This window comes from Oryctolagus cuniculus, chromosome 3 (assembly GCF_964237555.1).
Source record: "Oryctolagus cuniculus chromosome 3, mOryCun1.1, whole genome shotgun sequence".
Taxonomy (NCBI): Eukaryota; Metazoa; Chordata; class Mammalia; order Lagomorpha; family Leporidae; genus Oryctolagus; species Oryctolagus cuniculus.
The window spans coordinates 122,482,502-122,507,831 of NC_091434.1; the positions used below are offsets into that span (position 1 = coordinate 122,482,502).

Consider the following 25,330-nt stretch of genomic DNA (forward strand, 5'->3'; position numbering starts at 1 on the left):
GGCAGGGCCTGGGTTGGGGCGGGGGCGCCCCACTGGTCCCCTGAGGGCCCTGCACCAGGAGGCACCTGTGCCGGCTCTGAGAACTTCCCCTGGGGCCTGCGGGCCCCACTTCCTCCCGCAGCAGTGGCTCAGAGAGAGGCTGGACCCTGCAGGAGGAGGGGTGCTTCTTACCGCCAGCTCCCTTCCCTGACCCTGCCCAGGGCCCTCCTGTCCCAGGCACTTGGGCTCCACTTTAGGCTGAGGACGTGGTGAGAGGAAACTCTGATAGGAGGTGACACAGAGTGGCACCACACTGATAAGGCCGCCTGGGCTGCCGGCCCTGGCCAGCCCCTCCTTCTGCTGCCTGGGCCTCCTGTGCCTGCTCTGAGATGTGGTGGCGTCACGTGGCCAGGGGCGCCTCTTTGTTGCAGACTGAGACACGCATGGTGAGGGTGTGATGAGTGGTGTAAGTGACGTGGATTCTCTGCCTCCCTCCCCCTTCCCTCCCCCCCTGCAAGTGATCCTGGGTGGATCCCAAACCCAGCCTCTGCGGTCAGCTCTTGCTCATCCTGCAATGCCCAGCCCCCTTGTCCCCTCCCAGACACCCAGAGTCCCCCTGCCTCCCCCAGTGGTCAGTCTGTTGGCTCTGCACGGGGGCCCTGACACATCACACACTGGAGGATGGGCTGAGTGGGCCCTCAGCAAGTAGAGGGGGGAGCATGAGCGTGAGTGGTCCCTGGGGCTGCACCAGAGGGGCGGTGGTGCTGGAGAGAGCTGGGACAGGGACAGGTCCGGGAGCAGCCTTGGCCCCCAGCGGCCAGGGTGTGGCCAGTGTGCTAACTCTGCAGGGTGGGAATAGTGAGGGAGGCGGTGGGGAATTTGGTCCCTGTGCTTGCCCAGCTTGTCTGTCCTTCCAGTGGCCATGTCTTCGGCCACTCCTTGAGGACTCAGGCCCTGGGGCCGCCTGCCCTGACTCCCTGCTATGTGTGTATGGGGATGGCGAGGGGTAAGTGAGAGCATGAGGCCAGCCCCCACCTGGGGGCCACTTCCTGAGCCTCGGGTACCCTGGGTGACTGTCCCTAGCCCCACTGCAGAGGCAGGGGATGCTGAGCTTTGGCAGGCTGAGCAGGTGGCCCAAGACTACACTAAGCAGGAGGCCCCACCCCCTGTGCGCGTCCCCTCCACTGTCATAGGAGGAGACTGAGGCTGTGTTTTGTTCACTGCCTTCGAAGCCTGTGGCTCAGATGAGCCAGTGGCTATTGAGAGTATGTGACTGATCCTTGTGGGAGGGAGCTGGGGACACTGTCCCTAACCTCAAGCTGATCATGTGGGTGGGGCTGGGCATCCAGGCCAGCGAAGCCCTACGTGGTGCGGTGTTTTGGGGGAGGGAGAGAGCGGGGAGTTTCAGAGAGGAGCTGTCTCTAGGGTGAGGTTTTGAAGGATGCGTAGGAGTCTTCTGTGAGCAAGGATGTTCTGGGACACCGTTTGTGTGGACCTGGTGCGAGGGTTGACAGTGTCCAGCCCCGCCCCCAGCTGGGTGAAGGCTGGTGGGCGGGCCCTGTCAGGGAACTGCTGGCACTCAAACGTTGCTGTGTGGTTTGCAGAAATCCTTTCCATTTTGCTGATGAGGCACTTGCGGCTCAGAGAGCAGGTGTCCCTCTGCCCAGGTCACCTCGCCGCCACTGCATCCTCACCTGGGGGTCCTCTTTCTCAAGGCCTGATGGTCTTCCCTGGGGAGCCGGCTGTGTGGGGAGAGCCCGCAGCGGTGTCTGGGGTCTGGGCTGAGTATGCCTCCATGTCCTCACCCACCTCAGAGTGGGGAGGCGGACCTCTCCCCGTCCTGGGGTCTTAAGGCTGGCCAGATGCTGTTCTCTGGGACTGCTGGCTCTGTCTGGTGGTCCCTGCCACCCCCACCTTTTAAAGATCTATTTTATTTATTTATTTTTATTTTTTATTTATTTATTTTTGACAGGCAGAGTGGACAATGAGAGACAGACAGAGAAAAAGGTCTTCCTTTACCGTTGGTTCACCCTCCAGTGGCTGCCGCGGCCAGTGCGCTGCGGCCAGCGCACTGCACTGATCCGAAGCCAGGAGTCAGGTGCTTCTCCTGGTCTCCCATGGGGTGCAGGGCCCAAGCACTTGGGCCATCCTCCACTGCACTCCCGGGCCACAGCAGAGAGCTGGCCTGGAAGAGGGGCAACCGGGACAGAATCCGGCGCCCCGACCGGGGCTAGAACCTGGGGTGGCGGCGCCACAGGCGGAGGATTAACCTATTGAGCCGCAGCGCTGGCCCAAGATCTATTTTATTTTTATTTGAAAGGCAGAGTTAATGAGAAAGAGGGAGAGATACAGGGAGATAGACAGAGAGAGGTCTTCCATCCTCTGGTTCACTTCCCAAGCAGCTGCTACAGTCAGAGCTGAGCTGATCCAAAGCCAGGAGCCAGGAGCTTCTTCCAGGTCTCCCATGCAGGTACGGGGGCCCAAGCATCTGGGCCACCTTCTACTGCTTTCCCAGGCCATAAGCAAGGAGCTGGATCAGAAGAGGGGCAGCCAGGACATGAACTGGCGTTCATAGGGGATGCTGGCGTCGTAGATGGTGGATTTACCTGCTACACCACAGTGCCGGCCCCTTCCTGCTGACATTTTTGGAACCTCCCCCAACCCACCCCTTCCCGGAGGACCTGGCTGTTAAGGGATTGGGAGATATGGATCATGTCACATGATGATTTTCTTGCTCGAAGAGGTTTTGTTTTGATGTCCTACTCTTCCTCCAGCATCACCTGACCCCCCCCCCCCCCCGCACTTGTCCCCTTCCTACCTGCCATTGACACCTTCCCTCCTGTCCTCTGTGACCTCTGGTGGCTGTGAGCCACTTGGAATTCCCTAGTCTCCTTGTCTTTGCTGTGAGCTCTCCCCTCTGGCTGGGAGCCACCCCCTGCAGGCAGTCATCACACCTGCTGCCACAGCTGCGTGTGCTTCCCATTGTCTGGGGCCCAGACTCATGTCCCATGCATCTCTGCCACCCCAGCAGTGGTGCCCACGGCCGGCTGGCACAGAGCTGGTGCTTGGTGAGGGGTGTCCGAGAGCGTCTGGCCTTGTGTGGCTACTGGGCCGGGAGGTGAAGGTGCATCCAGCAGCACAGGGCCTGCAAGTGCCAGTGGCAGTGGGAAGGATCTCAGCTCTGCCGTGGGACTGGGCCTCCTTGTGTGGTCCAAGCTGGTGCTCCAGGCCCTGCGGCAGGGCTGCAGGTGACTTCCTGGCCGTGTTTACGCAGCCACTGGTCGGGCCCCCTTTGCTCTCCCACCTAGCTGTCCTCTCTGGTTGGGTTTTGGCCTCTGCCTCAGCCATCTCCTGGTGCTGGCTGGGGGTGGGTGTGTCCTGCCTCCATCTTGGTCTCTGCCTCCCTCACCCCCACCATCCCCGCCACTCTGCCTCAGCCTCCCGTCTGCTGCCCTCCTCGCACTGCACTCCTCCCTCCCGCTTCCGCCTCCATCTGGCCTGTCTTCGCCTGGTGGATGGAAGCTGGGCAGGACCTGCATTCCCTGGGCCTCCATGGGCAGCCCCTCCCTCTCTGTCCTTACTCGCCCATCCCCCACCTCCTCTTCCATCAGCTCTGACTCAGCACAGGGGCATCCCTTGGTGAGATTTCCAGCGGGGAGCAGAGTGAGCCAGCCTGCCTGCTCATAGGGCCAGCAAGGCCATGCTATGGAGGGTCATAAGAATCCAACCAGATGGGAGCTGGCTCCAGCCACCCTCCCACCGCCCCCTTTACAGGGCCCCCTCTGCTGGCCCCCCGCCTGCCCTGCTCCTGCTCCCCCCCATGGGACCCCTGGGCCTGAGCCCAGGAACTGGAATCATGTGTGTGTGGGAGGGGGTAGGGGTTGCGTGGGGCCTCTTCCCCGCTCAGCTCACTTTTTAGCCTCCAACGTGGGGTGGAACACCCAGGGGTGCAGTGAGGTCAGCGGGGAGGGGCCCTACCCCTCCAACACCTCCCTCTTGCTGGCTGGGACACTGCACTGAGCTGGTCCCACTCTTGTCCCCTGGTGGAACCCTGGACAGAGAGGGGCGGGGGGGGGAGGTCCAGTTCTGCAGTCATGGTCTGTTTTTCGTGCGGCTGGAACAGAACCCTGCAGGTGGGGAGATGCGGCAGCAGCAGGGTGTTTTCGGTGCATGGTTCTGTTGTGGCAGAACATGGCAGGGAGCCATCACACGGTGGGAGAAAGCCAGAGACAGCCACGCTCAGTTTTGTGAGAAAACCACTCTTGCGCTGACTGCCCGCCGAGTCCTCCCAGCCCACTCACCTCCTTCCAGGTCCTACTGCCCTACGCCTTCTCTCTGGGGCTGAAGTTTCCAGCACCTACCCTGGGGATCCCGGCTGCCAGGAGCCCTCTCGGTGCCCCTGGCTGGGTGTATCAGACCTTGGTCTGTGGTCCTGGCTACCCAGCACCCTTGGCCTGGCCACTTGGTGTGTCCAGGTAACGCTCCTCCCCTCTCCTCTGCCTGGCAGGTCCTCCAGAAGCTGGGGAAAGCGGATGAGACCAAGGACGAGCAGTTTGAACAGTGTGTGCAGAACTTCAACAAGCAGCTGGTGAGTAAGGGATGACTCGTGGCTGCAGGGTGTTGTGCAAAGGGAACAGTGGCTGCCAGGTGGGACATGGCAGGAGGTGAACTTGTGGAGTAGAAGAGCTCCGGGCAGGGGGATCAGTGAGGGCTGGCGAGGCCATGGAGGACTTCCTGGAGGAGGGAGTGCTTGGGTGGGGACACTGAGGTCCTGGGAAAGGCATAGAAAGGGTGGTGATGGGAGAGTGAGGGTGTTGAGGGGAGGGTGAGGGTGTTGGGGGCAGCATGCAGTGGATCGTGTCCAGACTCTGGAAAACCATGCCTGTCAGGGCAAGTGGGAGCGACAGAAGTGTGGGTGTGCTTTGCCAGGAGAGCGGTATCTGCAGGGTTGAGTGTGGGGCTGAGCAGGCTGGGTTTCTGCTGAGCATGGCAGGAGTCTGGCTCTGTGGGGGCTCCCCTTGTGCAAGAGGCAGTTGAGGCTCAGAGAAGTGGAGTGGTGTGCCCAGAGCCGTGCAGCTTTCGGAGGGGCTGCAGACCTGCAGCCTGGAAGGGACTTCCGGATTAGACACAGGGGTTAGACACATCAGTGTCTGTGAGTGGGGCAGGGTCCTGGCTCTGCCAGGAGAGGAGCAGGCTGGGTCTTGGTGAGACTGGAAGACCCTGGCCTTTCTCTCCAGCCCTCAGAGACCACCGAGGGAGCCTCTGCAGCTGCTGTGGAACTGGGGTTGGGGGCTTCCTTTTGCAGAGCCATTGGTCAGGGCCTGGAAGTACCAGGGGGCATGGGGGAGAGGGCCAGGATGCATTCTGGGAGAGAGCCAGGATGCATTCTGGGAAACAGCCCAGGAATATTCTAGGATAGAGCCAGGATGCATTCTGGGAGATAGCCCAGGAAAATTCTGGCAAAGGGTCTGGGAGCATTCTGGGAGAGAGCCAAATGCATTCTGGGACAGGGTTAGGGAGCATTCTGGGAGAGAGGACAATGGAAACAGCTGCAAGAGGACCATGGAGCATTGCATTGTGGGAGGGGCCAGGGTGCATTCTGGGAGAGGGTTGCTTGAGCACAGACAGCAGCCCACCCTCTGGGGGACCCTTGCTAGCTAGAGGTCAAGTGCACCCAGGCCTGCCAGAGGGACCCAGCCTGAGAGTGCCCCTGAGCAGGAAGGGGAGCTGCCATGTGGCTTATCCCGGGGCCTCTGCCTCTGTCTCCTGGGAGCCCCAGACTGTCTGCCCTGATACCCAGCCAGCTTTTCAGGGTTGCGGGTTGCTCCAAGGACTGTTAGGGATACTTGCTGTGGGCCGGGTGCCAGTCGGCGAATTACAGACTCACCCTTGCCATCTGTGGAATAGGTGCTGGGATTCTTGTCATTTGTGCAGGTAAGGCATTTGAGGCTCAGAGCGGAGAGAGGTGAGGGTGGAGGTGAGGGTGGTGGGGTCCCCTGGGGGGGCCAGTGGGACTGTTTGGCAAAAGTGGGGGAGGGGAGCACAGGTCCAGGAGCTGAGCTTTCCCATGGCCATGGCCTGGCTGTGGCTGTCCCCACTTGTCCCTCAGGGTCACCTTGTCTGGTCACAAGGCAATCCCTCTCAGCTCTGTGGGCCCAGGGGTCAGGGCTGGGGCCCTAGATCAGTTGCTCTGAGCTGGAACCGTTGGCTCTGAGGCTCCAGTTGCACGGCTAGCTTTCCTTGGAGGGTTATCAATCTCGTTCAAGGCTGGGGTAACCCTTCCCTGGAGGCTGAGGCAGTTGGTCCATTGTAGATTTGATTGGCAGTTGGAGTGGCAGGAGGAAGCCTGCCTGTATGGGGACTGAGGGTGTGTGTGGAAAGAAGAGGGGGTGAGGCTAGAGAGAGCTGTGGGGGGCCTGGCCTCAGCAGGGCCCAGGGCACTCTGGGAAAGGCAAGGCAGAGATGGGCATAGGCAGCCTGGAGGTGGAGCTTCCTCTTGGGTCTCTTCCTGTGCTGGGCAGGAGTGAGGAGCCCAGGGAATACATCTCTTAGGTCTTCCTGTGGGGGCGGGCCCTGAGTTCCCCTTGCTGCACCTGCTGTCACCTGGGCCCCCTTGTTGCTGGTCACAGGTAGCACCCCTCTCTTCTGCCTCCGTGCTGGGAGACCTGGGAAGGGGGGTGTACTTGCTCCTTTTGCCCTCACCATCCTGTAAAACCAAGGTCCTCCTGGAAGCTGCCCTGTGTTCCTCCAGGTCAGCCAAGCTCTTCCCTCCTTCTAGGGAATCTCTAGCTTTGCAAGACTGGCTGGCTTGCAAGCCACTGGGGTGGGGCGGGTCTGAGTCCTTGTCCCCAGGGCCCTCCCAGGCCTCCCTGGCTAGGGAGAGAAGATCCATCCTCCCTGGACACTGGACATCGATGTCCACTAGGGATCCCTGCAGGAGGGCCATTCCTGCCAGTGAGAGCTGATGTGGAGGCAGGGAGAGCAGGTGTGGGGATGCTGGCAGCTCCCGAATCCCCTCCTCCCCCAGCTGGGCTGGCAGGGAGCCTGATTAGAAACATAGGAATTGTTTCTCACCCTGTTTAGGGGGCCAAGGGAGCCGGTTTCCAAGTGCACACACCCTGCTCCGCGCTGGCTGCCCCAGGCCGGGGAGGGATGTGTCTGCCCTGGGGACTGCGGCGTGGGGACCCAGCTGCAGTGGGTACAGGAAAGGCAAGGCTGTGGGCTGCCCCTTGCACATCTGCATGCCACGTGGCCTTTCACAGCCCCGTGTTGTTCGGGCAGCACAAGGGGCCCTGGTACGGCCTGCAGCCCTGGGGCAGCCCAGCAGCCCAGCCCATGGGGACATAGAGCAGGCTCGGGGCGGAGGGGGGGGGTGTCAGGGGAGGATGGGGGCTTGGCAGGGAGAGAGGCTGGATCTGCAGGAATCTGTGACAACAAATGACATTGAGGCAAAGTGTGGCATGGACCTGGCCTCATGCCCCAGGGGCCGAGGGGTCTGGCACTGGCCACAGTGCGCTCCATGGCCTGTGTGCTCATGGAGCAGCCTTTTGTTTCTTGCTTTAATCTTTAATCTGTGAGCTTTGAACTTTGGTGAGCGAAAGAATCCCTTCTGAAGGCCAGGGATCTGCCCTCCACGGCGGGTCCCTTAACGTCCGTGGGTTCCGGCCAGTGCGAATCTCAACAACAACAGATTGAAAATGTTTTGGGGGAAAAAAACCAACTGATGCAATAAAAAATTATTGAAAAACCAATACCGAGGCAACACCTGTCTCCGTAGCATTTACACTGTTAGAACTAGCCTAGTGATGACTTGAAGTCGAGATAGGAGGATGTGTATGCCTTCTGAGCAAATACTGCATCGTTTATGTAAGGGACTTGGCATCCACTCATGGAGTTTGGTGTTTCTGGGGAGCCCCAGGACCATTACTCGTTGGGTGCTGAGGGATGAATGTACCCCATAGGGGCTGCCCCTCTGTCTTTAACTGTAAGCACCATAGAATGAAACCCTTGCCAGATGTCGCTTCTGTAACATCGCAGCAGTCATCATAATTAAGAGGCAGATCCATGGGTTCTTGGGGGATCCCATTGGTGACTGGTACCAGTAAGCCCCTCAGCAAACTGGCCTGAGGGCCTGGTTCTTGGGAGACCTCCTTGTCACCTGCCCTGTGCGTGTCGCTGACCTGACTCATGAGGTGGGCACAGTGGCACTGAGATGGTGGGGATGCCTGGAGGGGGACTGGCTCTGGGAGGCAGCAGGTGCACAGAGCTCTGAGGACCCCAGGGGAGGAAGACCAGGCCCCCCGGCGAGTGGGGACAGCAGAGATTATAGGGTGCTGGGTAGTCCTCTTCCCTGGAACACTGTCATGGAGCCCTCTGCTTTTTTTTTTTTTTTTTTTTTTTTTTTTTTTTTTTTTTTGCCAGGCAGAGTTAGACAGAGAGAGAGACAGAGAGAAAGGTCTTCCTTCCATTGGTTCACTCCCCTAATGGCCACTATGGCCGGCGCTGCACCGATCTGAAGCCAGGAGCTGGGTACTTCCAGTCTCCCATGCTGGTGCAGGGACCCAAGCACTTGGGCCATCCTTTTCTGCCCTCCCCGGCCACAGCAGAGAGCTGGACTGGAATAGGAGCAACCGGGACTAGTACCTAACACCCCAACTGAGACTAGAACTCAGGGTGCCGGTGCCGCAGGTGGAGGATTAGCCAAGTGAGCCATGGCGCCGACCAAGCCCTCTGTTCTTGGGCACTGCTTGAGCTTGTGGGACTAGCAGCCTGCTGGTCAACACACCCAGCTGCCTCCTGTGATCCATGGCCCCTTGCCCATGGCTGTCTTGAGAGCAGGCCAACTTGCACCAGTCCAGCTGAACACATGTGCCGTGGCGGCTAGCACAGGGCAGGGGGGTACTTGTCTTTCCTGCCTTTTTACAGGGTTGGCAGTGGTTTGCCCGACAAATACAGGGCAGCTGTCTCTGCAGGCGCAGGGCTCCCAAGGCAGGGGCAGTGCTAGGAACGCAGAGCTGCTCGCTCTCTGAGGGGTGTTGAGTGCCAGGCCATCGCTGATGGGTGCAGCAGTCTGGTTTGTCCCTGGAGGATGCCCCAGGCCCTGACCTGGTCTGCATCTTTCTCTTTGCAGACTGAGGGCACCCGGCTGCAGAAAGATCTCCGGACCTACCTGGCCTCTGTCAAAGGTTAGGGGGTGGACATGGCGGGGTGTGGGAGGAGGCAGCCATCGCCCAGGGCGGGCATGGCAGGGCTGGCCTGAGGCCATGTACTCTTTGTGTGCCCCGCAGCCATGCATGAGGCCTCCAAGAAGCTGAACGAATGTCTGCAGGAGGTGTACGAGCCAGACTGGCCCGGCAGGGACGAGGCCAACAAGATCGCTGAGGTGAGCGGGAGGGGGAGACAGGTGGCCTCGGTCCTCCCCAGAGGTCTCCTCCGGTTCTGGGGCCCCCACCTGCTCTGTGTCCTTGGGCACGACCCCTCCCCTCTCTGGGGCCCCTCCTTCGGCAGCCCATCCTCCGTGGGATGGCTCACAGAGCTGCCTCAGCCCCAGGGAAACAGGCTGCAGATGGGGGCTGGGGGTGACAGCCGGGGCGGGTGTGGCTCACGCTCACGCTCTGGTCCACGCAGAACAACGACCTGCTGTGGATGGATTACCACCAGAAGCTGGTGGACCAGGCGCTGCTGACCATGGACACGTACCTGGGCCAGTTTCCTGACATCAAGGTGAGAGGCGGGTCCGGCCTGGTGGCCTTGGAGGGCAGTGGGGAGGAAGAGAAGGCCTGCCTGGGGCTGGCTCAGGTGCCCAGGGAACTGTGTGTGCCATGCAGGCAAGTGTCCCCCGGCCCAGTACTGCAGCGCGCCAGAGCTGCAGCCAGTCCCCGGCCCCTGCCTTCCTCAGGGCTCTGCGAGGGAGACCCCATGGTGTGCATGTGTATGTGTGTGTGTGTGTGTGTGTGTATGGCCATATCGCTGGGGAGTGATTGTGAGTATGCGGTGTGTTAGTGTGTGTGTACCCGGAGGTCCCCCAGGTTTATGCTGTGGGTGTGCACCATGGGTAACAGCCATGTGTGTCCGTGTCTGTGTGTGTCTGTGCCGCTGTGGGTTCAGAAAGCCAGCTGCCTCTGCTGGGGCCCTGGTGCATGCTGGGAGCTGCCGGTGCACCAGGGTCCCCACTGAAGTCCAAGATGACTACCAGCGTGTGGGACCTGCTGTATTTGTTGGATGGGGGATCACCCCCAGGGCCACCCTGTGCCAATGCCCCGTGTTGCTTTCTCGAGGCTGATGGCACTGGCTTAGGAGGAGAAGCTAGAGCCATGGAGGCCTCCGTGGCTTGTTCCGGGCCTGGCCAGGGAGGAGGGTTGGCCTGACCCACCCTGGCTGGCCGGTCACACTGAGGGCCGTGCTGCTCTCAAGGAGGGGCTCAGACATGCGGCAGGGGGAAGTGTGGAGCCCCGGGGGTATCTGGGTCCCAGCAAGGCACTGCTTCCGTGTGTCCCCCAGTCACGCATTGCCAAGCGGGGGCGGAAGCTGGTGGACTACGACAGTGCCCGGCACCACTACGAGTCCCTTCAGACGGCCAAGAAGAAGGACGAGGCCAAGATCGCCAAGGTGAGGGCTCGGGGCAGGGGCAGGGCTGGGAGCGGAGTCTGGGAGCAGAGGGCTGGGAGTTATGGTGGTGGGGGGGCGAGGGCTAGGCGTCAGGGACAGGGCTGGAGTCCTGGGGTCAGGATCAGAGGTGAAAGCTGGAGGTCAAGGTCAGGGTTGGGGTGAGGGCTGGGGGCCAACGTGGGGTGAGGGCAGGGTCTGGGGGGCAAGGCCAGGGGCGAGGGCTGGAGGACAGGGTCAGGGTTAGGGGTGAGGGCTGGGGGTCCTGGAGGGGGGTTAAGGGCTAGGATTCAGGGCCGGGGGGCAAGGGCTGGGGGCCAAGGTCAGAGGCAGGGGCGGGGTCTGGGGGGGCAAGGCCAGGGTCAAGGGTTAGGGTTCAGAGTCAGGGTCAGGGCTGGGGGCGGGATCCGCCTGCGGGAGCCGGGGCGGGGGAGGGCGCCATGCAAGCCCCCAGTGAGGGACGGTTCCCCCGCAGCCCACTGGTCCAGGGTCCCCAGGGCCCGTGGTGGAGCCCGCGTGGGTGAGGCCCTCGTGGGGGCCCGGGGTTGGGAGGGGGTCATTTCTTGCTCCGAAGAGGACGCCGCGTTCCCGAAGGCCGGGCTGCGGTTTCCCTGGGACCGCGCGCCCCTCTCTCCGGGGTCCGACGCGGCCCCGCAGCCGCCGCCGCCCCGCCTACGCTCTCGCGTTCCGCCCCTCCGCGCCTCCGCGTCTCGCCGCGTCGTCTAACGTGCCTGTCTCTGTCTCTCTCCCCTCCCTCCGCCTCTCCCCTCCCCGCGTCCCGCCCCCGCCCCCGCCCCCGCCCAGCCTGTCTCGCTGCTTGAGAAGGCCGCCCCCCAGTGGTGCCAAGGCAAACTGCAGGCTCACCTCGTAGCCCAAACTAACCTGCTCCGAAATCAGGTGACACTGGCTTCTAACCTCGCACGTGCTGGCGCCTGGTGGTCCGTCTGTCTGTCCGTTCGTTCTCCCGGGTGCCGGGAATGCCTCGAGCTCTTTGTGATCCCTGAGGGCTGCTGTGGGCAAGGTGGTGACAGCGTTAGGATCCCCCGCCATGTCCCTCCGGCCACACATCAAGGAGCTCCAGGGGGGTGCTGGGTTTTCCCAGGAGCTGTCCAGTGACAGAGTTGGGGTTCTCTTGACTGCAGTCCCTGGTGGTTGTCCTGGGCGCCTGGCCTGGGGCTCCCTGGGTCCGGCGGGGGGTGGTGGTGACACCCCCCCCCCCCAGCCACATGGTCATTCTGGAGGGGATGTGGGAGGGCTGTCTTGCCTGGCTGGGTGCTGGGACCCGGCAGGGAGAGACCTGTGAAGACTTAACACTTCTGGGAGCTCACAGCTGGGGGTGGGGTGGGGGGAGCAGGTGCTCTGCCCTGCAGTGGCCCTGGGCAGATGTCTAGCGGGGGAGAGTTTTGTCTCAAACTCCCGGCATGGCCGGGGCGCCAGGTGGGCTTCGTGAGGCTTTCTCTCGAGGGGCCTGAAGACACAATGCAGGTCTGTGTAGACGCAACCTTGACAAAACTCCCCATCCCTCCGAAGTCAGGGGCAGCGACACAGGCCTGGCCCAGGGGGGTGGTTTCTCCAGCCCGCGGGTGCTGAGAGCCCTTGACATGGCCAAGTCCCCATTTCTTACCTGCTCTGGTGCCTGATTTCCTTAAGGCCCAGGCTAGGGGCTAGCTTTGGAGCCCCCCCACCCCCCACCCAGGGACAATGGCCATCCTCCTGAGGTTGGGGTGACCCTGGTGCTCCAAGGAGGCGGCCTGGGGTGGGGTCTTCAGGAAGCAGGAGTCTCCATCCATTGAGTATAGGCCCTGGGTTGCAGGTGGAATGGGGCCCCTGAGCCAGAGCTGGACTTTCTGCTTAATTTTTCTCAGAAACAGTTTTTGCTGAGTGAGGAGCTCCCCTCACTCCCCAGACTGGGAGATCTGGGGTGGGTGTGGCTGGGAGGGAGGACCCAACTGGGATAGCCCCCACCCCCACCCTTGGGGCTGCCAAACTGGTCTTTCCACCTGGATCCCTTTTTTTTTAGGGGAGTATTAAGCCCCCCCCCCCACTTCCTCCCCAGCCCACCTGGGTCCTGGCCAGCAGCTTGGAGTACCTTTGGGGTTGATTATCCAGGGTGGCTTCCCTGCTGGTGGACATGGCTGTGGGGAGACGGTGCCTCATCCCAAGGCTGTGTGTGTGTGTGTGTGTGTGTGCGCGTGTGCGTGTGTCGGAGCGGGGCAGTTCCCCTTGTCCCCTGGTTAGTCCTGAGCTGCTGTCCGCATCTGCCACAGCCTCTTGGAACCCGCCCGCAGGAGCTGGCGCTGATTCTGGGGCTGCCCTCTCTGCTGTCTGCACTGTTGGTCTCGGGACAGTTGGGATGGCCGTGGGGGCTGGTGGCTGTGTCTCAGCCGGTTCAGGGCTGGCTCCCAGGGCACGTGAGACTTGGGGCTGGGTCTCGGCCATTCAGGACAGGAGGCACACAGGCCCAGGGGTGGTGGTGCTGGTGCCGTGACACACAGGAGTCACTCATTTCAGGATGCCCCGTGCCAGGCAGGGGTGGCTGGGCCGTGTGCTGGAGGCCTGGAGGGCTCCCGGATGTGACTGGGTTCTGGAGGGGCATGTGTGTTCAGTCCTTGCCCTGTGTCCTGTTTGATCTTTACAATTTTATTAAATTCTCCAAAGTTAGGGAAGCAGCCCGTGTGCACTGTGGTAGGTCCCTGGAGGTGACCATGGTCACCGCCACCCCCAGACCCCCCACGGGTAGGGACTTCCCCGGGCAGGTGCAGGGACAGCTGGCAGCCCGGCCACTGTTCCATGGCCTTGCCTTTGTGCCTTTCATCCCTGACCCTGAGAGGGGCTGGGCTGTGGCCTCTGGCTTCCATCTGGTGGAGAGGTGAAGAGTGAGAGAGTGGGGGGTGGGGAGAGAGAGAAAGAGATTGTTGGGAAAGACAGTGCCGGGAGGTGAAGTGAGGCTGGAGGCCAAGGCTGAGCAGGCGCTCCCTGGGACAGGAAGCGGGGAGGGGGGGGCTCCTTTCAGAGCGGAGCAGCCAGAGCTGAGCAGCAGGCCTGGCAGGCAGCCTCTGGGGTGGGGGAGGGGGCCTTGCCGGTCTGGGGTCTGCCTCTGTGCCCTTCCTGTACCCCACTCCCCACACGCCTCCCTCCCAGCCAGATGTGGCCCTGGGGCCCTGGGTAGCAGCCCCAGGATGGTGGCTGCCCACTCCCAGGCCAGAGTGCGTGGCCTGGAGGCGGGGGTGGGGGCCAGCTGGGAGAGAGGCCCAGGGAAGGAAATGACCTGCCTCACCTCTCCCAGGCCGAGGAGGAGCTCATCAAAGCACAGAAGGTGTTTGAAGAGATGAACGTGGATCTGCAGGAGGAGCTGCCGTCCCTGTGGAACAGGTGATGCCCGGAGGCGGCCCTGGGCCTGGCCGTGAGGCTGGCCATGGAGCCCACACCCTCTCAGGCCTGTGTCCCTGGTGGTCGCACCTGGGCACGTGGGTTTCCGAGTTGGTCACACAGGCTCTCCGTGGCGTCTGCTCAGCTCCTTCTCCTCTTCTCTCTCCTCCTCCTCTCCACCCCCGCCAACCCATAGCCGTGTGGGTTTCTACGTCAACACGTTTCAGAGCATCGCGGGCCTGGAGGAGAACTTCCACAAGGAGATGAGTAAGGTAGGCCCTGGGTCCGAGTCGGGCACGGACGGGCAGCCCCAGCTCCCCCTTCCCTGCTGGCCGTCAGCACCTGCTGGTGGACACCGTGTGCCTCTGGGTCCCACAGAGGAGCCCATTGTACCTGCCCTCAAGGAGCGCCTCCACAGAGTGCCCAGGCACAGTGGGAGTTTTGGGGTGCACAGGGGAGGCTGGGAGCAGGATCCCAGCTCCAGCACCACCCGCCCTCCTCCCTACTCCCAGCCCTGTTCTCTTGCTGGAGATGATGGGTAGGGACAGCAGAGCAGCCCCTCTCAAACTAAGTGAGCTTTACCACAGCCCTGGCACAGAGAGCTCAGGGCAGAAAATGGTAGCGTGTCCCAGTTTGTAGAATGATAATAAATACATTACTAGAATTTATCCAGTTTCAATTTTTCCTCCCATATTACTTTTTATTTTAAAAGAGATTTACTTATTTATTTGAAAGGCAGAGTGACAGCGAGAGGGAGAGATAGAGACAGAGATCTTCCATCTGCTGCTTCATTCCCTACATAGCTCTAGTGGTCAGGGCAGGGCCAGGCTGGAGCCAGGAGCTGGGAGCTTCATCCAGGGCTCCCATGTGGGTAGAAGGGGCCTGAGGACTTGGGCCATCTGCTGCTGCTTTCCCAGTGCATTAGCAGGGAGCTGGATTGGAAGTAGAGCAGCCGGGACTCAAACTGGTGCTTATATGGGATGCTGGCGCTGCAGACAGTGGTTTAACCTACTGCACCACAGCGCTGGCCCCTCTCCCATATCTCTTAAGATGTTGAAACAGGCCTGTTAACTGTCAGCGAGTGGTGTAAGAGTTCCGATTGGCTCAGGCTCCTGTGTTGTGCCACTTTCATTGTAACTTCATTCACTGTTAGCATGCAATGTTTAACTTTGTCATTTAAGAAAACCAACGGGGGCAGCTCCCTGATTGTCTCTCGGGCCCAAGTGATGATGGTGGATTTCTGGCTGGGGCTGTAGGAGGAAAAGCCAGCCAGCTTGGGGCCTTTCCTGTGTGGTTCCCTGCATTTCAGATCTTTGCTTTTCTTCACACTTTTCCCTCCAAAGATGTGAGCCAACCCAGGAAAAGTTGAAAGAACAGAGAAAGAGAAACATTAATGTAAAGTTAGTCCTGGGATATATAAGCCACAGGACATAGTCATTTGTAAATGGGAGGAAAACAGCTCTGAGCTTCCTGGTGGCCAAAGCAAAGAGGGGAAATAGTCTCAGTCATGGGACTCCGCTGTGTGCAGGGGATGAACACCCTGGTTGCCTGTGCTTTTGGTGAAACCTCTGACAGCCTCAGGGTGGCCGGAAGGCGTTTTGGCAAGATGACTCCACTGATTAGGCCTGAAGGTCTGCAAACACCATTTTTCCAAAGCACAGGCTCCCTGTGGCATTTTAGGACATCACTACAGATAGCAAGGAGAGAAAAGGTGGTTGCCAGTGGCAGGGACAGCTAGCGACACAGCCCGGTCCTGTTTTCTGGGGCTCTCGCTGCTGGTTTCCAGCGTTTGAAGGGCCTGGGATGCAGGCGAGGCAGAGGTGTTTTGGGGAGGGCACCTGGAACCGTTTGGAGGCCCCACCTGCTCTATGTGCCTCACCCCTTGCAGCTCAACCAGAACCTCAACGACGTGCTGGTCAGCCTGGAGAAACAGCAGGGCAGCAGCACCTTCGCGATCAAGGCCCAGCCCAGGTGCGTGCTGGGAGTGTGCACACTCCGGGGATGGGGGTGGGGCGACGTGGGTGGGGCCGCCCTGAGCCAACCCAGCTCAGGGGCCAGGCTGCTTCCTGTGCCCCGTGGGTGCTTTTCTTGGCCCCCTGTGGGTGTGACTGGGAGGGGGGTTCCAGGCCGTCCTGGCTCCGCCTCCCTGTGGTGACAGCAGGTGAAGGGGGGGGGGTCTCTGTCCTGGGACCTCTCGGCCCTGCCAGTGGCGTCCCCTGGAGGAAGGAGTCTGCAGGTGCCCAAGCCTGGGGTCCCTGCCCTTGTGTGTGGAGCAGCCAGGGAGGAGGTGGAGCCGCATGCAGAACACAGGGGCAGGGTGCCAGTCGCTCCTGGGCGTGCCACCTCCTGGAGGGGAGCCCGAGTCCTCAGAGCACTGCCTTTTCCTGTCCCAGCCCTGGCTCTGCGGGGGCCCCCTGGCTGACCCGGAGATCCGTGTTTCTGGAGGGGAAATCCCGGGCTGGGGGGGAGTGCCTGGCTCCTGGGGCTGTGGACCAGGGGAAGCCACAGCTGCCTGGGGTTTCCCTTCCTTTGTGTGTGTGTGTGTGTGTGTGTGTGTGAGTACATGTGTGTTGAGTGCATGTGTGAGTGCATGTGTGAGTGTGCACACACAGGAGAGTCACTGCGGAGCACAGAGAGCACCGAGGGGCCTCGCTTTCCTTGTCTGTGAAATGGGCTGGTTGTATCTGCTTCTTGGGGTGTCGCTAAGACAGAGAAGGGGTTTCCTGAGTGCTGCTGCCTTCTGCCTCCCCTGGGAGAGGGCCTCCCTCCCAGGTGCCCTGAGGCTTGGCTGTGGGAGAGAAGGGTAAATGCGCAAAGGTGAGCCTGAGGTCGCTGTGGCAGGGACACTTGCCCGGCCTGGGCAGCACCTGGGCAGCTCTGGGCGGCTGAGGAAGGTGCTGGGTGGGTACGCTGTCCTGGGCAGTGCGGACAGCTCCTGTTGGGCAGGGGCTCTGAGGGCAGTGGCCCTGGAGCCTCCTTTCTACCTCATCTGGGCTCCCATGGCCTGGGACCCAGAGGTGGAGGTGCCCCGCCTCTGCCTCCCCTAGGGCCCATAGCAGGTGCTGAGGTGCCGAGGCCCGGAGAGTTGATCCCAAGGGCAAACCCAGGCCCGTTCATGGCCTTTGCCCCTAGCCTTCCTCTGAGCCCAGGGGTTGGTGATGAGGGAAGGGGACAGGGGACAGGCCAGCCCCACATCTGGCATTTTCCCAAGATGAAGGCCTCCACGCCCCGTCCATCCCCACAGAAAGAAAACCAAACTGTTCTCCCGGCTGCGCAGGAAGAAGAACAGGTACTGGCAGCAAGAGCTGCGTCGGCGCCTCGGAGGCCGGCGCCCTGGCCGGCGGCCCCGTGCATGTGCCCGTGCCCTGTTCCCAGGGCTCCACTAACTCCTCCTAACCTGTCCTGTGTGCAGTGCTGCCAGTGTGGCCGCCCTGGGGAGGGCTCTGTGGGGCCAGGGCAGGGCTGCATCCTGTGCGTGTTGGAAGCGGGCATCGAGGGCTGGGGTGGGGGCTACTGTTGGGGGAAGGAATCCTCGCAGGGTGGGGCAGGCAGGTGGTGCACCTGCTGGTGTGGAAGGTAGCCAGGCAGGAAGCTCTGGGGCGGATACGACAGCACCGTGGGTTTTTTATTTCTTAACATTTTTATTTAATTGTATTTGAAAGGCAGATATACACACAAGACAGAGATGGAGATAAATCTTCCATCTGTTTCTTCCCACCCCAAATGCCTGCAACAGCCAGGCCTGGGCCAGGCCAAAAAACTAGGATACTGGGTGACAGGGACCCAAGTACTTGGGCCGTCACCTGCTGCCTCCCAGGGTGCACAGTAGCAGGATCCTGGAATCAGGAGGGGAGCCAAGACTTGAACTCATGCCCTCTGATATAGGGTACCGACATTCCAAGCTGTGTTTCAGCTGTTACGCCTGTTTTAGTATTTTAAATTATGCCTGTATAATATACATTTATGATTCTCTGAAGGTACTTCAGAAAGGTCGTGGGAAACTGGAATTAAAAGTATGCATCTATTTTGGTTAAAAAATTGAAATCTATGCAGCATTTTTCATAACACGCATTTTCCACAGATTATGCCAACATTTTTTTAGCATCCTAAAACATTTTGCACCAAAATGAACTCAGTTTCAATTCCACTTTTTCCAGTTTGAACTACCCTAGTAGGACTTTTTTTTTTTTTAAGATTTATTTTATTTATTTGAAAGAGTTACAGAGAGAGAGGTCTTCCATTCTGCTGGTTCACTCCCCAAATGATCACAAGGGCTAGAGCTGAGCCAGTCTGAAGCCAAGAGCTTCTTTCAGGTCTCCCACATGGGTGCAGGGGCCCAAGGACTTCGGCCATCTTCTACTGCTTTCCCAGGCCATAGCAGAGAGCTGGATTGGAAGAGGAACAGCTGGGCCTTGAACTGGCGCCCATATGGGAAGCCAGCGCTGTAGGCTGGGGCTTTAACTTGCTGCCCCACAGCGCTGGCCCCGTTAGTAAGTCTTCTTTAAGGATACAAGTAGGTTCCGATGAGCAGAAATTCAAAACAGAGAAGAGGAGATGAGCAGTACCTTGCCCATCGTCCCCAGACCCCTGGCCCTACCAGGCGGCTTGGGCAGTAACTCTCATTGTGTCTTTCTAGGCCTTCCCCAGCCAAACACGGTGGCCAGGCATCTCAGGTGGCTCCCACACACTTGAAATGTGGCCAGGGTGACCAAGGAGTGAAATGCTCAATTGTCATTAATTCAGTTGTAGTGGAATTCAAAGAAGCAGCTGTAGCTCATGGCTGCTGTACTGGCTGCTGCTGCATCTGCAGGTGCTGTCTACAAACATAGGCCTGTCACCCAGGCCCTACCTGGGCCTCCAGTGGCCTCTGATGGCTCACCATCGTGCACACTGGGAGGCGTCTGGGCTGAGGGGCCATGGTGTGACCACGCTGTGGTCGGCGTCTGTGTAGGAGGGTGGGCACTGGCAGGGAGCGGGGGCCCTCTGGCAGGGGGGCTGCTGCGTGACGTGGGAAGACTCACTTTGCCTCTAGGATGTCTGGCTTTTTCGTGCTGTGGATCTCAGGCCCACCAGCATGGTTGGGGGAGAGTGCAGTGGAGTACGTGGGGCTGCAGGGCTGGCCTCCAGTTGCAGGGGTTCCCAGGCCCTGCCCCACCCCTGGGGACCACATGCACCTGCAGTCTGGGGTCCTGCCTCCTGCCGGGAACTCAGGCAGGCACACGTGCAGGTTTCTTCATTCCCACTCATTCTCACACACAGGCACACATGGATCCACAGGGCACACACATGCACATGCAATGTCACATGTGCGACCATGACATACACAATGCCACATGGGATACACACATGCACATGATTTGCATCCACAGAGCACACATGTATACATGTGTGCATGCAGTGCCATGTGTCATCACAGGGCACACATGTACACATTTGCACAGAATGCCACACGTGCACCTATGACACACAATGTCACATGTGCAACTTTGGGATACACACAATATTATATGTGTGATGGGATAAACAGACATACAACATCATATGTGCAACCATGGAATGTGTACATGCACATATCACATGCACGCACAATGTCATGTGTTGGACCACTAGGCGCACACGTGCACATGTGCAACATGTCACATGTGTGATCATGGGACACAGGCACACACAATGTCACATATGCATGCACAGAGCAAACATGCACAGACACAATGCCATGTGTGCCACTGTAGGGCACACACATGCACATGTTTGTACTGAATGTTGCATGTGCACCCATGATACACACGTGCACACACAATGCCACATGTGTGACCATGGGACACACACATGCACACATCACATGTGCATCCACAGGGCACACACATGCACCTTTGCACAGAATGTCATGTGTGCGCCCACAGGGCACACGTGCATCCCCCTCCTCACAGCTCACCCCTGTGCGAATGGAGGCTGGCCTGCATTAGGCTCTTTTCTTGTCCTGCCCAACAGCGACAACGCCCCTGCCAAAGGGAACAAGAGCCCTTCGCCTCCGCCAGATGGCTCCCCTGCGGCCACCCCTGAGATCAGAGTCAACCACGAGCCAGAGCCGGCCAGCGGGGCTGCCCCTGGGGCCACCATCCCCAAGTCCCCGTCTCAGGTAGGTGCACCCTCCTCCTCCTCCTCCTCCCTGCTGTTATCTCCTCCCTCTCTCTCCTGTTTCCTTCCTGGCCTGAGCAGGTTTGGAGCCAGAGGCTTTGTCCAGAGGGCCTGGGCCCCTTCAGCGGTCGTCTGTGACTGTCTGTCTTCCCTAAGTGTCCCCCTCTCCTTGCTCTGCAGGACCTTCCCCTCCCCCTCCATGGCTGGACTCTGTCTTCCTAGCCCCCCAGTGTCTCTGGAGGCAGCTACCTGCCTTCCCCTCCCCTTCCCTCGCCTGGTCTCTCTTGCAGGAGGCCAAGGGAGGAGCCCCACCTGGGGCCGTGGAGGACCTTTGAAGGGACAGAGAGGAGAGGGTCAGTGTTGGGGGCCAGGAGGCCAGACTTGGGGCTTCTGGACCGTCCATCCTGTTGAGGGCGGGCAGGATGGTCCATCTATCCTGACTTGCTCAGTTGTGGGTAGGGGCGTGGCCTAGGCGTGACCACGCCCACCAGGTCCTCCTGGTTCCTGTAGAGCATCAGGGAGGTATGTGGGCACCCAGTGATCTTGCTGTGCGGGTTTTAGGCCGCTGCCCCGCTGGGCCCCAAGCTTATTAGGATACAGATGATGCTGAGAGCCCGCACCCTCTGTGTGCCACCCACTGCCTCCTACCTGTGCCCTCCTCCCCTCTTCCCCCTTTTCTTACTCTCTGCACAGCTCTTCTGGACCTCCTGGGGGCGCCTGTGGCCTTGGTGTCTTCCTGTTGCTCCGCTGTGGGAGTGTGGTGGGGGGCGGTGGGGGCTTGGCCTGGGGCATGACTAACCGTGGCTCTGTCTCTATCTCCTCCCCCCACCCCACCCCAACTTGCGCGGCCCCCCTCACCCACTGCCGGCCCACAGCTCCGGAAAGGCCCACCCGTCCCTCCGCCTCCCAAACACACCCCGTCCAAGGAGATCAAGCAGGAGCAGATCCTCAGCCTGTTTGAGGACACGTTTGTCCCCGAGATCAGCGTGACCACCCCTTCCCAGGTCAGCCGCGGCCGCCGCGGCCCAGTCCTCACTCTCCTCCTGCTCTCTCAGAGCGTGCATGGCCTCCACCCTCCATCCCCGTGCCTGTGCATCCATCTCCAGGGCCAGGGGTCTGGTCCCCGTCATCCCTCCATCACCCATTGTCCATCTCAGGGCGTGGCCTGTGGCCAGGTGCAGGGGCTCAGGTGAAAGGTGCTTGCCCGCCTCGTAGCAGTGGTCAGCTCAGCCGTGGCCTGGTGGCACAGCTGATGCAGTGGTAGAAGGGAGCTGAGGGGATGGAGGACTTGGTGCAGTCAGGGAAGGCTTCCTGGAGAGGGTGGCCTTTATCTGGTGGCCATGAGCAGAGGTGGCCCTCTGGACAAGAGAGGAGCTGGTGCATAGGCCAGGAGAGGGTGAGAGAACTCAGTGGGTGGGAGAGTGACACTGGAGGGAGGCAGTACAGGAGCCCTGAGTGGCTACTTCCCTTAGAGGCGTGGAATGTCCGTCCAGAAACAGGAGGAAGGCCGAGCAGGGAGCCATCACCTGGGGGGTGTGGTGGTGGTGGTGGTGGTGGGGGCATGCCTCCTTGGCACCGAGCAGGGTGATACGTCGTCTGTGCAGGGCCACGTGGCTTCCTGGCACCCACAGGGCCCTGCTTTTTGTGGAGTGGCCAATCCAGACGGTGGTGGTCATGGCTGGAGCTCTGTGGGCTTGCCCTGCCTCCAGGCTCCTCTGCACAGACCCAGAGTCCAGGCGGGGAGGGAGGAGGGAGGAGGGAGGAGGGAGGGGTAAGGCATCTGGGAACTGAGAACAGGGGTTTTTCTGTCTAAGGGAGGGTGGGCTTCAAGCCCCCATGGAAGGAGTTTAGGTCAGAACCAAGGACCTTTTAGTCCAAGGCTGCTTGTGGGTAGGTGCTGGGCTGGTCGAGGTGGGACTCAGGCGAGCCCGTCTCTGCAGCAGGTGGCAGAGGGGAAGGTAGGGAGAGGAGGCTGGTGTCCCTCAGGGCAGCTCGTTGCTGTGGTCCCCTTGTGGGGCTGGGACAGGCTGGGCAGTGGTCAGCGAGTGGGCAGACGTGGAGATGGCTGGCATGAGCCCTAGAGATGCTGGATCCATCCACCTGCAGCCTGTCCAGGGAGCGAGTGCTAGGACGAGGCAGGGCAGGGCAGAGCAGGGTGGGAGGTAGCCAGAGACCACCTGCACCAGGGCTCTGAGCGCATCTGTCCCTCCATGTCACCGCATGCCTTCCTCGTATCCTTGTGCCCTCTCCAGAGAGCAGGGGTCTGCTGGGTCTGATTTGCGGTGGGAGGACCAGCCACTGTGGGTGGTGCTGCATGGGGTGGGGGCTCCTCCTTATTCATGATGCTAGCACCTCCTGGGCTTCCTGCTGTGGTGTGGTGAGTAGCCCAGTGTCACCACCCCATGGGGCGGGGCAGGGGGAGGCGGCCAGCTTGTGATTATGTCCTGGGAGCTGGGAGGGGGGGTGTTGCTGTCTGTGCAGGGTGTAGGGGAGAGCTGCCGGCTGCTGGCTGGGCTGGTGGGAGGCCTGGAGGCTGGGGGGTGGGAGCAGCTGCCTCCTGACCCTGGGCTGCCCCTGAAGGAAAATTGGTCCCCGGGCAGGCCCAGGGCTGGGGCTTGGTGAGTTCATTTGGCCTGGGCTCTGTGCCTCTGACCCCAGCCTGGCCTGCAGCTCTGTCCCCTGAGCTGTGGGACAGCCAGCCCTAGGCATTCCTTGGAATGTAGAGGCCCCGCTGGGGAACCGCTTCCCCCACTCCCAGGTCTCATACTGCTTGATGGAGACTGGGATGGTGGCAGGCCTGCAGGGTGCCCCCAGTTGGATGCCTCTTAAGAGAGTGGGGAGTGGGGGAGCCAGCTGGGCACCCTGACAGCCCTGCACATGGGCCTGGATCCTGGATGGAGGGAGGATGCTGAACCACATGGCTCCACTACTGGGTCTGGGGAGAGTCCTCTGTGGCCTGCAAGGGAAGCCGCATGTGGAGATGGGGGCCACCACCAAGCAGACCCCTCCTTGTAGGCAGCCTCGTCCTCTGGCTGCTGTGGCTGCTCTGGCCTCTGGAGATCCTCAGAGTCATGACTCCTGCCTCATCTGGGGCTTTCCCCTTGGGTGGCTCCAGGAAAGACCCCACCACCTGCGACAGTCTGGCCCAGCATACAGTGGGGCTTCTCATGGTGGGGCAGGTCACTCATCCCAGTCTCCTGGGGGCAGCTCCTGCTCCATGCATATTCCTGGGCTCCAGTGCCTGCTCCATGCCCATTCCTGGGCTGCACCCAGGCTCACTGAGGGAGTCTCTGGGAGTGACTGCAGGGCAAAGCCTGGTTTTGACACAGGGCCCCTTGGTGCCAGGACCCCCACTTTGGAGGCTGACTTCCGAGGCTACATGGGCAGGTGCAGCCCTTTCTGGGGGTGGGGGCAGAGGAGATCTGTGTAAAGCCTTTGAACTTGAGACCTCTTCGTCAGGGAGTCCTGGGATGGTCATGGGGGCCCAGGAAGGGGTGAGGTCTCCTGACCTCATGGGGGTCAGAAGCAAAGCAGAGATGCAGGCCCAGGAGGCTGCCCCAGGCTGCAGAGGATGCAAGAGAGAGCTGGGGCTTTGCACTGGCCCCTGGGGAGGATGCTCTACAGTAGGGCTGTGGCTGGGTGAGCTGGGCACTGGGCATTACCCTCCTGTGGGTGGGATCTTGAACCAGGGCATGTGGCCGTGGGCAGTGGTCCTGAGTGTGCGTGAGGTGGACGTGTGCAGGGATGCGTCCTGTGTGCCGTGTCTGTGTGCCATAACTCACTAACCGCCTTCCTCCCCTGCCGCTGCCCGCTGCCAAGTTTGAGGCCCCAGGGCGATTCTCGGAGCAGGCCAGTTTGCTGGACCTGGACTTCGACCCCCTCCCGCCCGTGGCGAGCCCTGTGAAGGCACCCACGCCCTCCGGTCAGGTTGGTTGTGCCTGGGCGTGGGCGGGGCCCTGGGCTCTGGGCTCCATGTCCCACCCGCCTTTGGTGTCCAGGCCCCCGGCTTGCTGAGTCAGCACCTCTGGGTCAGCTGAGCTGGCCGGCCCCACACTTCTGGCAACTTCCAGTTCATCTCAGAGTCTCCTGGCAGCACCCCGCTGGTCTGCGGTCTGGAAGCCCCTGAGAGGGGGCCAATCCTGGGCTGCAGGGCCCACGGGATAGGTGTGGGTGGGCTCCCTCCCTCCGGGGGGAGGGGGGAAGAGCGCTGGCGCACCTCTGTCTCTAACTCGCGTGCTAACTCTGTGCTTCTATCCTCACTGCTGCGCTCAGCCCATCCCGTGGGACCTCTGGGAGGTAAGCCACGTGTGCGCCCGGGGCCCCGCCCTCGGGGAGCCGCCCTTCTGTGCATGCCCGGACTCTACTGCAAGTGCAGGCGCATTGCGCTCGCTCGCACACACCCCGCAGGGCTGCCAGCCTCTGGTGGTGTGCTGCTTTTACCGCTGAGGCAGGCCCGAGGGGCAGGACGCGTGTGGAGACTTCCATGAGGGTCGTGGTGATGCTGCCTCGTGTCCTGGTGGGCAGAGGGCCAGGGGGTGCAGGCTTCTTTGCCTTGCAGGAGCTTCAGGTGGTGGGGTTGCACAGGGAGGGGCCAGGAAGCTGGGGAGAGGAGGGTGGGAGGCAGGGATGCGGCGGGGGAGGCAGGGTGAAGCCAGTGCCTTTAAAAAAAATCTTATTTTATTTGAAAAGCAGCAGGAGGGAGAAATAGAAACACACACACACACACACACACACACACTGCCCATGAACTGGTTCACTGTCTAAATGGACACGGTGACTGGGGCCGTGCCAGACTGAAGCTGGGAGCCTGAAACTCCATCTGGGTCTCCCACATGGATGGCAGGGACCCAAGCACCTGAGCCATCCCTGCTGCCTCTCAGGGTGTGCGTTAGCAGGAAGCTGGAGCAGAGCTGCGATTCAAAGGCAGAGACTATGATGTGAGATGCGGGCATCCCAAGCCGTTGTCTTAACCCCTGCACCAGGACACAGGGCCTGTTGACAGGAAGGCTATCTCACTCAGGACAGGTGTCACCCCTTCCCGATAGCTCAGGGTGCCCAGGCTTAGGATGTGCCCACAATGCGTGGCCGTGGAGCCAGAATTGCAGTCTTGTCTCCTGGGCTTGATCCGAGACCTCGTGACCCAGGCTGGGGTGCTGAGGTGCAGGCTGAGGCCGGCAGGTGAGGTATGCAGATGCCCTGGTGGCGGTGGTGGCGGGGGTGTCGCACACTGCAGCCCAGG

General features: G+C 60.9%; 1 protein-coding gene across 28 annotated transcripts in view; it reads left to right on the forward strand.

The window, feature by feature from the left end:
* The window catches only part of BIN1 (bridging integrator 1), a 50,902-nt gene that overhangs the window by 22,241 nt on the left and 3,331 nt on the right, over positions 1 to 25,330 (forward strand). For 4 of the 28 annotated variants that reach the window (XM_051848798.2, XM_051848803.2, XM_051848805.2 and 1 more), the window contains exons 2-10: positions 4,487 to 4,567; positions 9,110 to 9,164; positions 9,267 to 9,361; positions 9,607 to 9,702; positions 10,480 to 10,587; positions 13,871 to 13,956; positions 14,150 to 14,225; positions 15,842 to 15,924; positions 19,945 to 20,092. In XM_051848798.2, the coding sequence (XP_051704758.1) occupies positions 4,487 to 4,567; positions 9,110 to 9,164; positions 9,267 to 9,361; positions 9,607 to 9,702; positions 10,480 to 10,587; positions 13,871 to 13,956; positions 14,150 to 14,225; positions 15,842 to 15,924; positions 19,945 to 20,092 (828 nt within the window). Of the gene's footprint in view, positions 1 to 4,486; positions 4,568 to 9,109; positions 9,165 to 9,266; positions 9,362 to 9,606; positions 9,703 to 10,479; positions 10,588 to 11,388; positions 11,482 to 13,870; positions 13,957 to 14,149; positions 14,226 to 15,841; positions 15,925 to 17,197; positions 17,243 to 19,944; positions 20,093 to 20,966; positions 21,096 to 23,910; positions 24,019 to 24,363; positions 24,388 to 25,330 lie in introns of all 28 variants that reach the window. The other 24 variants (XM_051848781.2, XM_051848784.2, XM_070071066.1 and 21 more) reach the window with 13 other exon arrangements.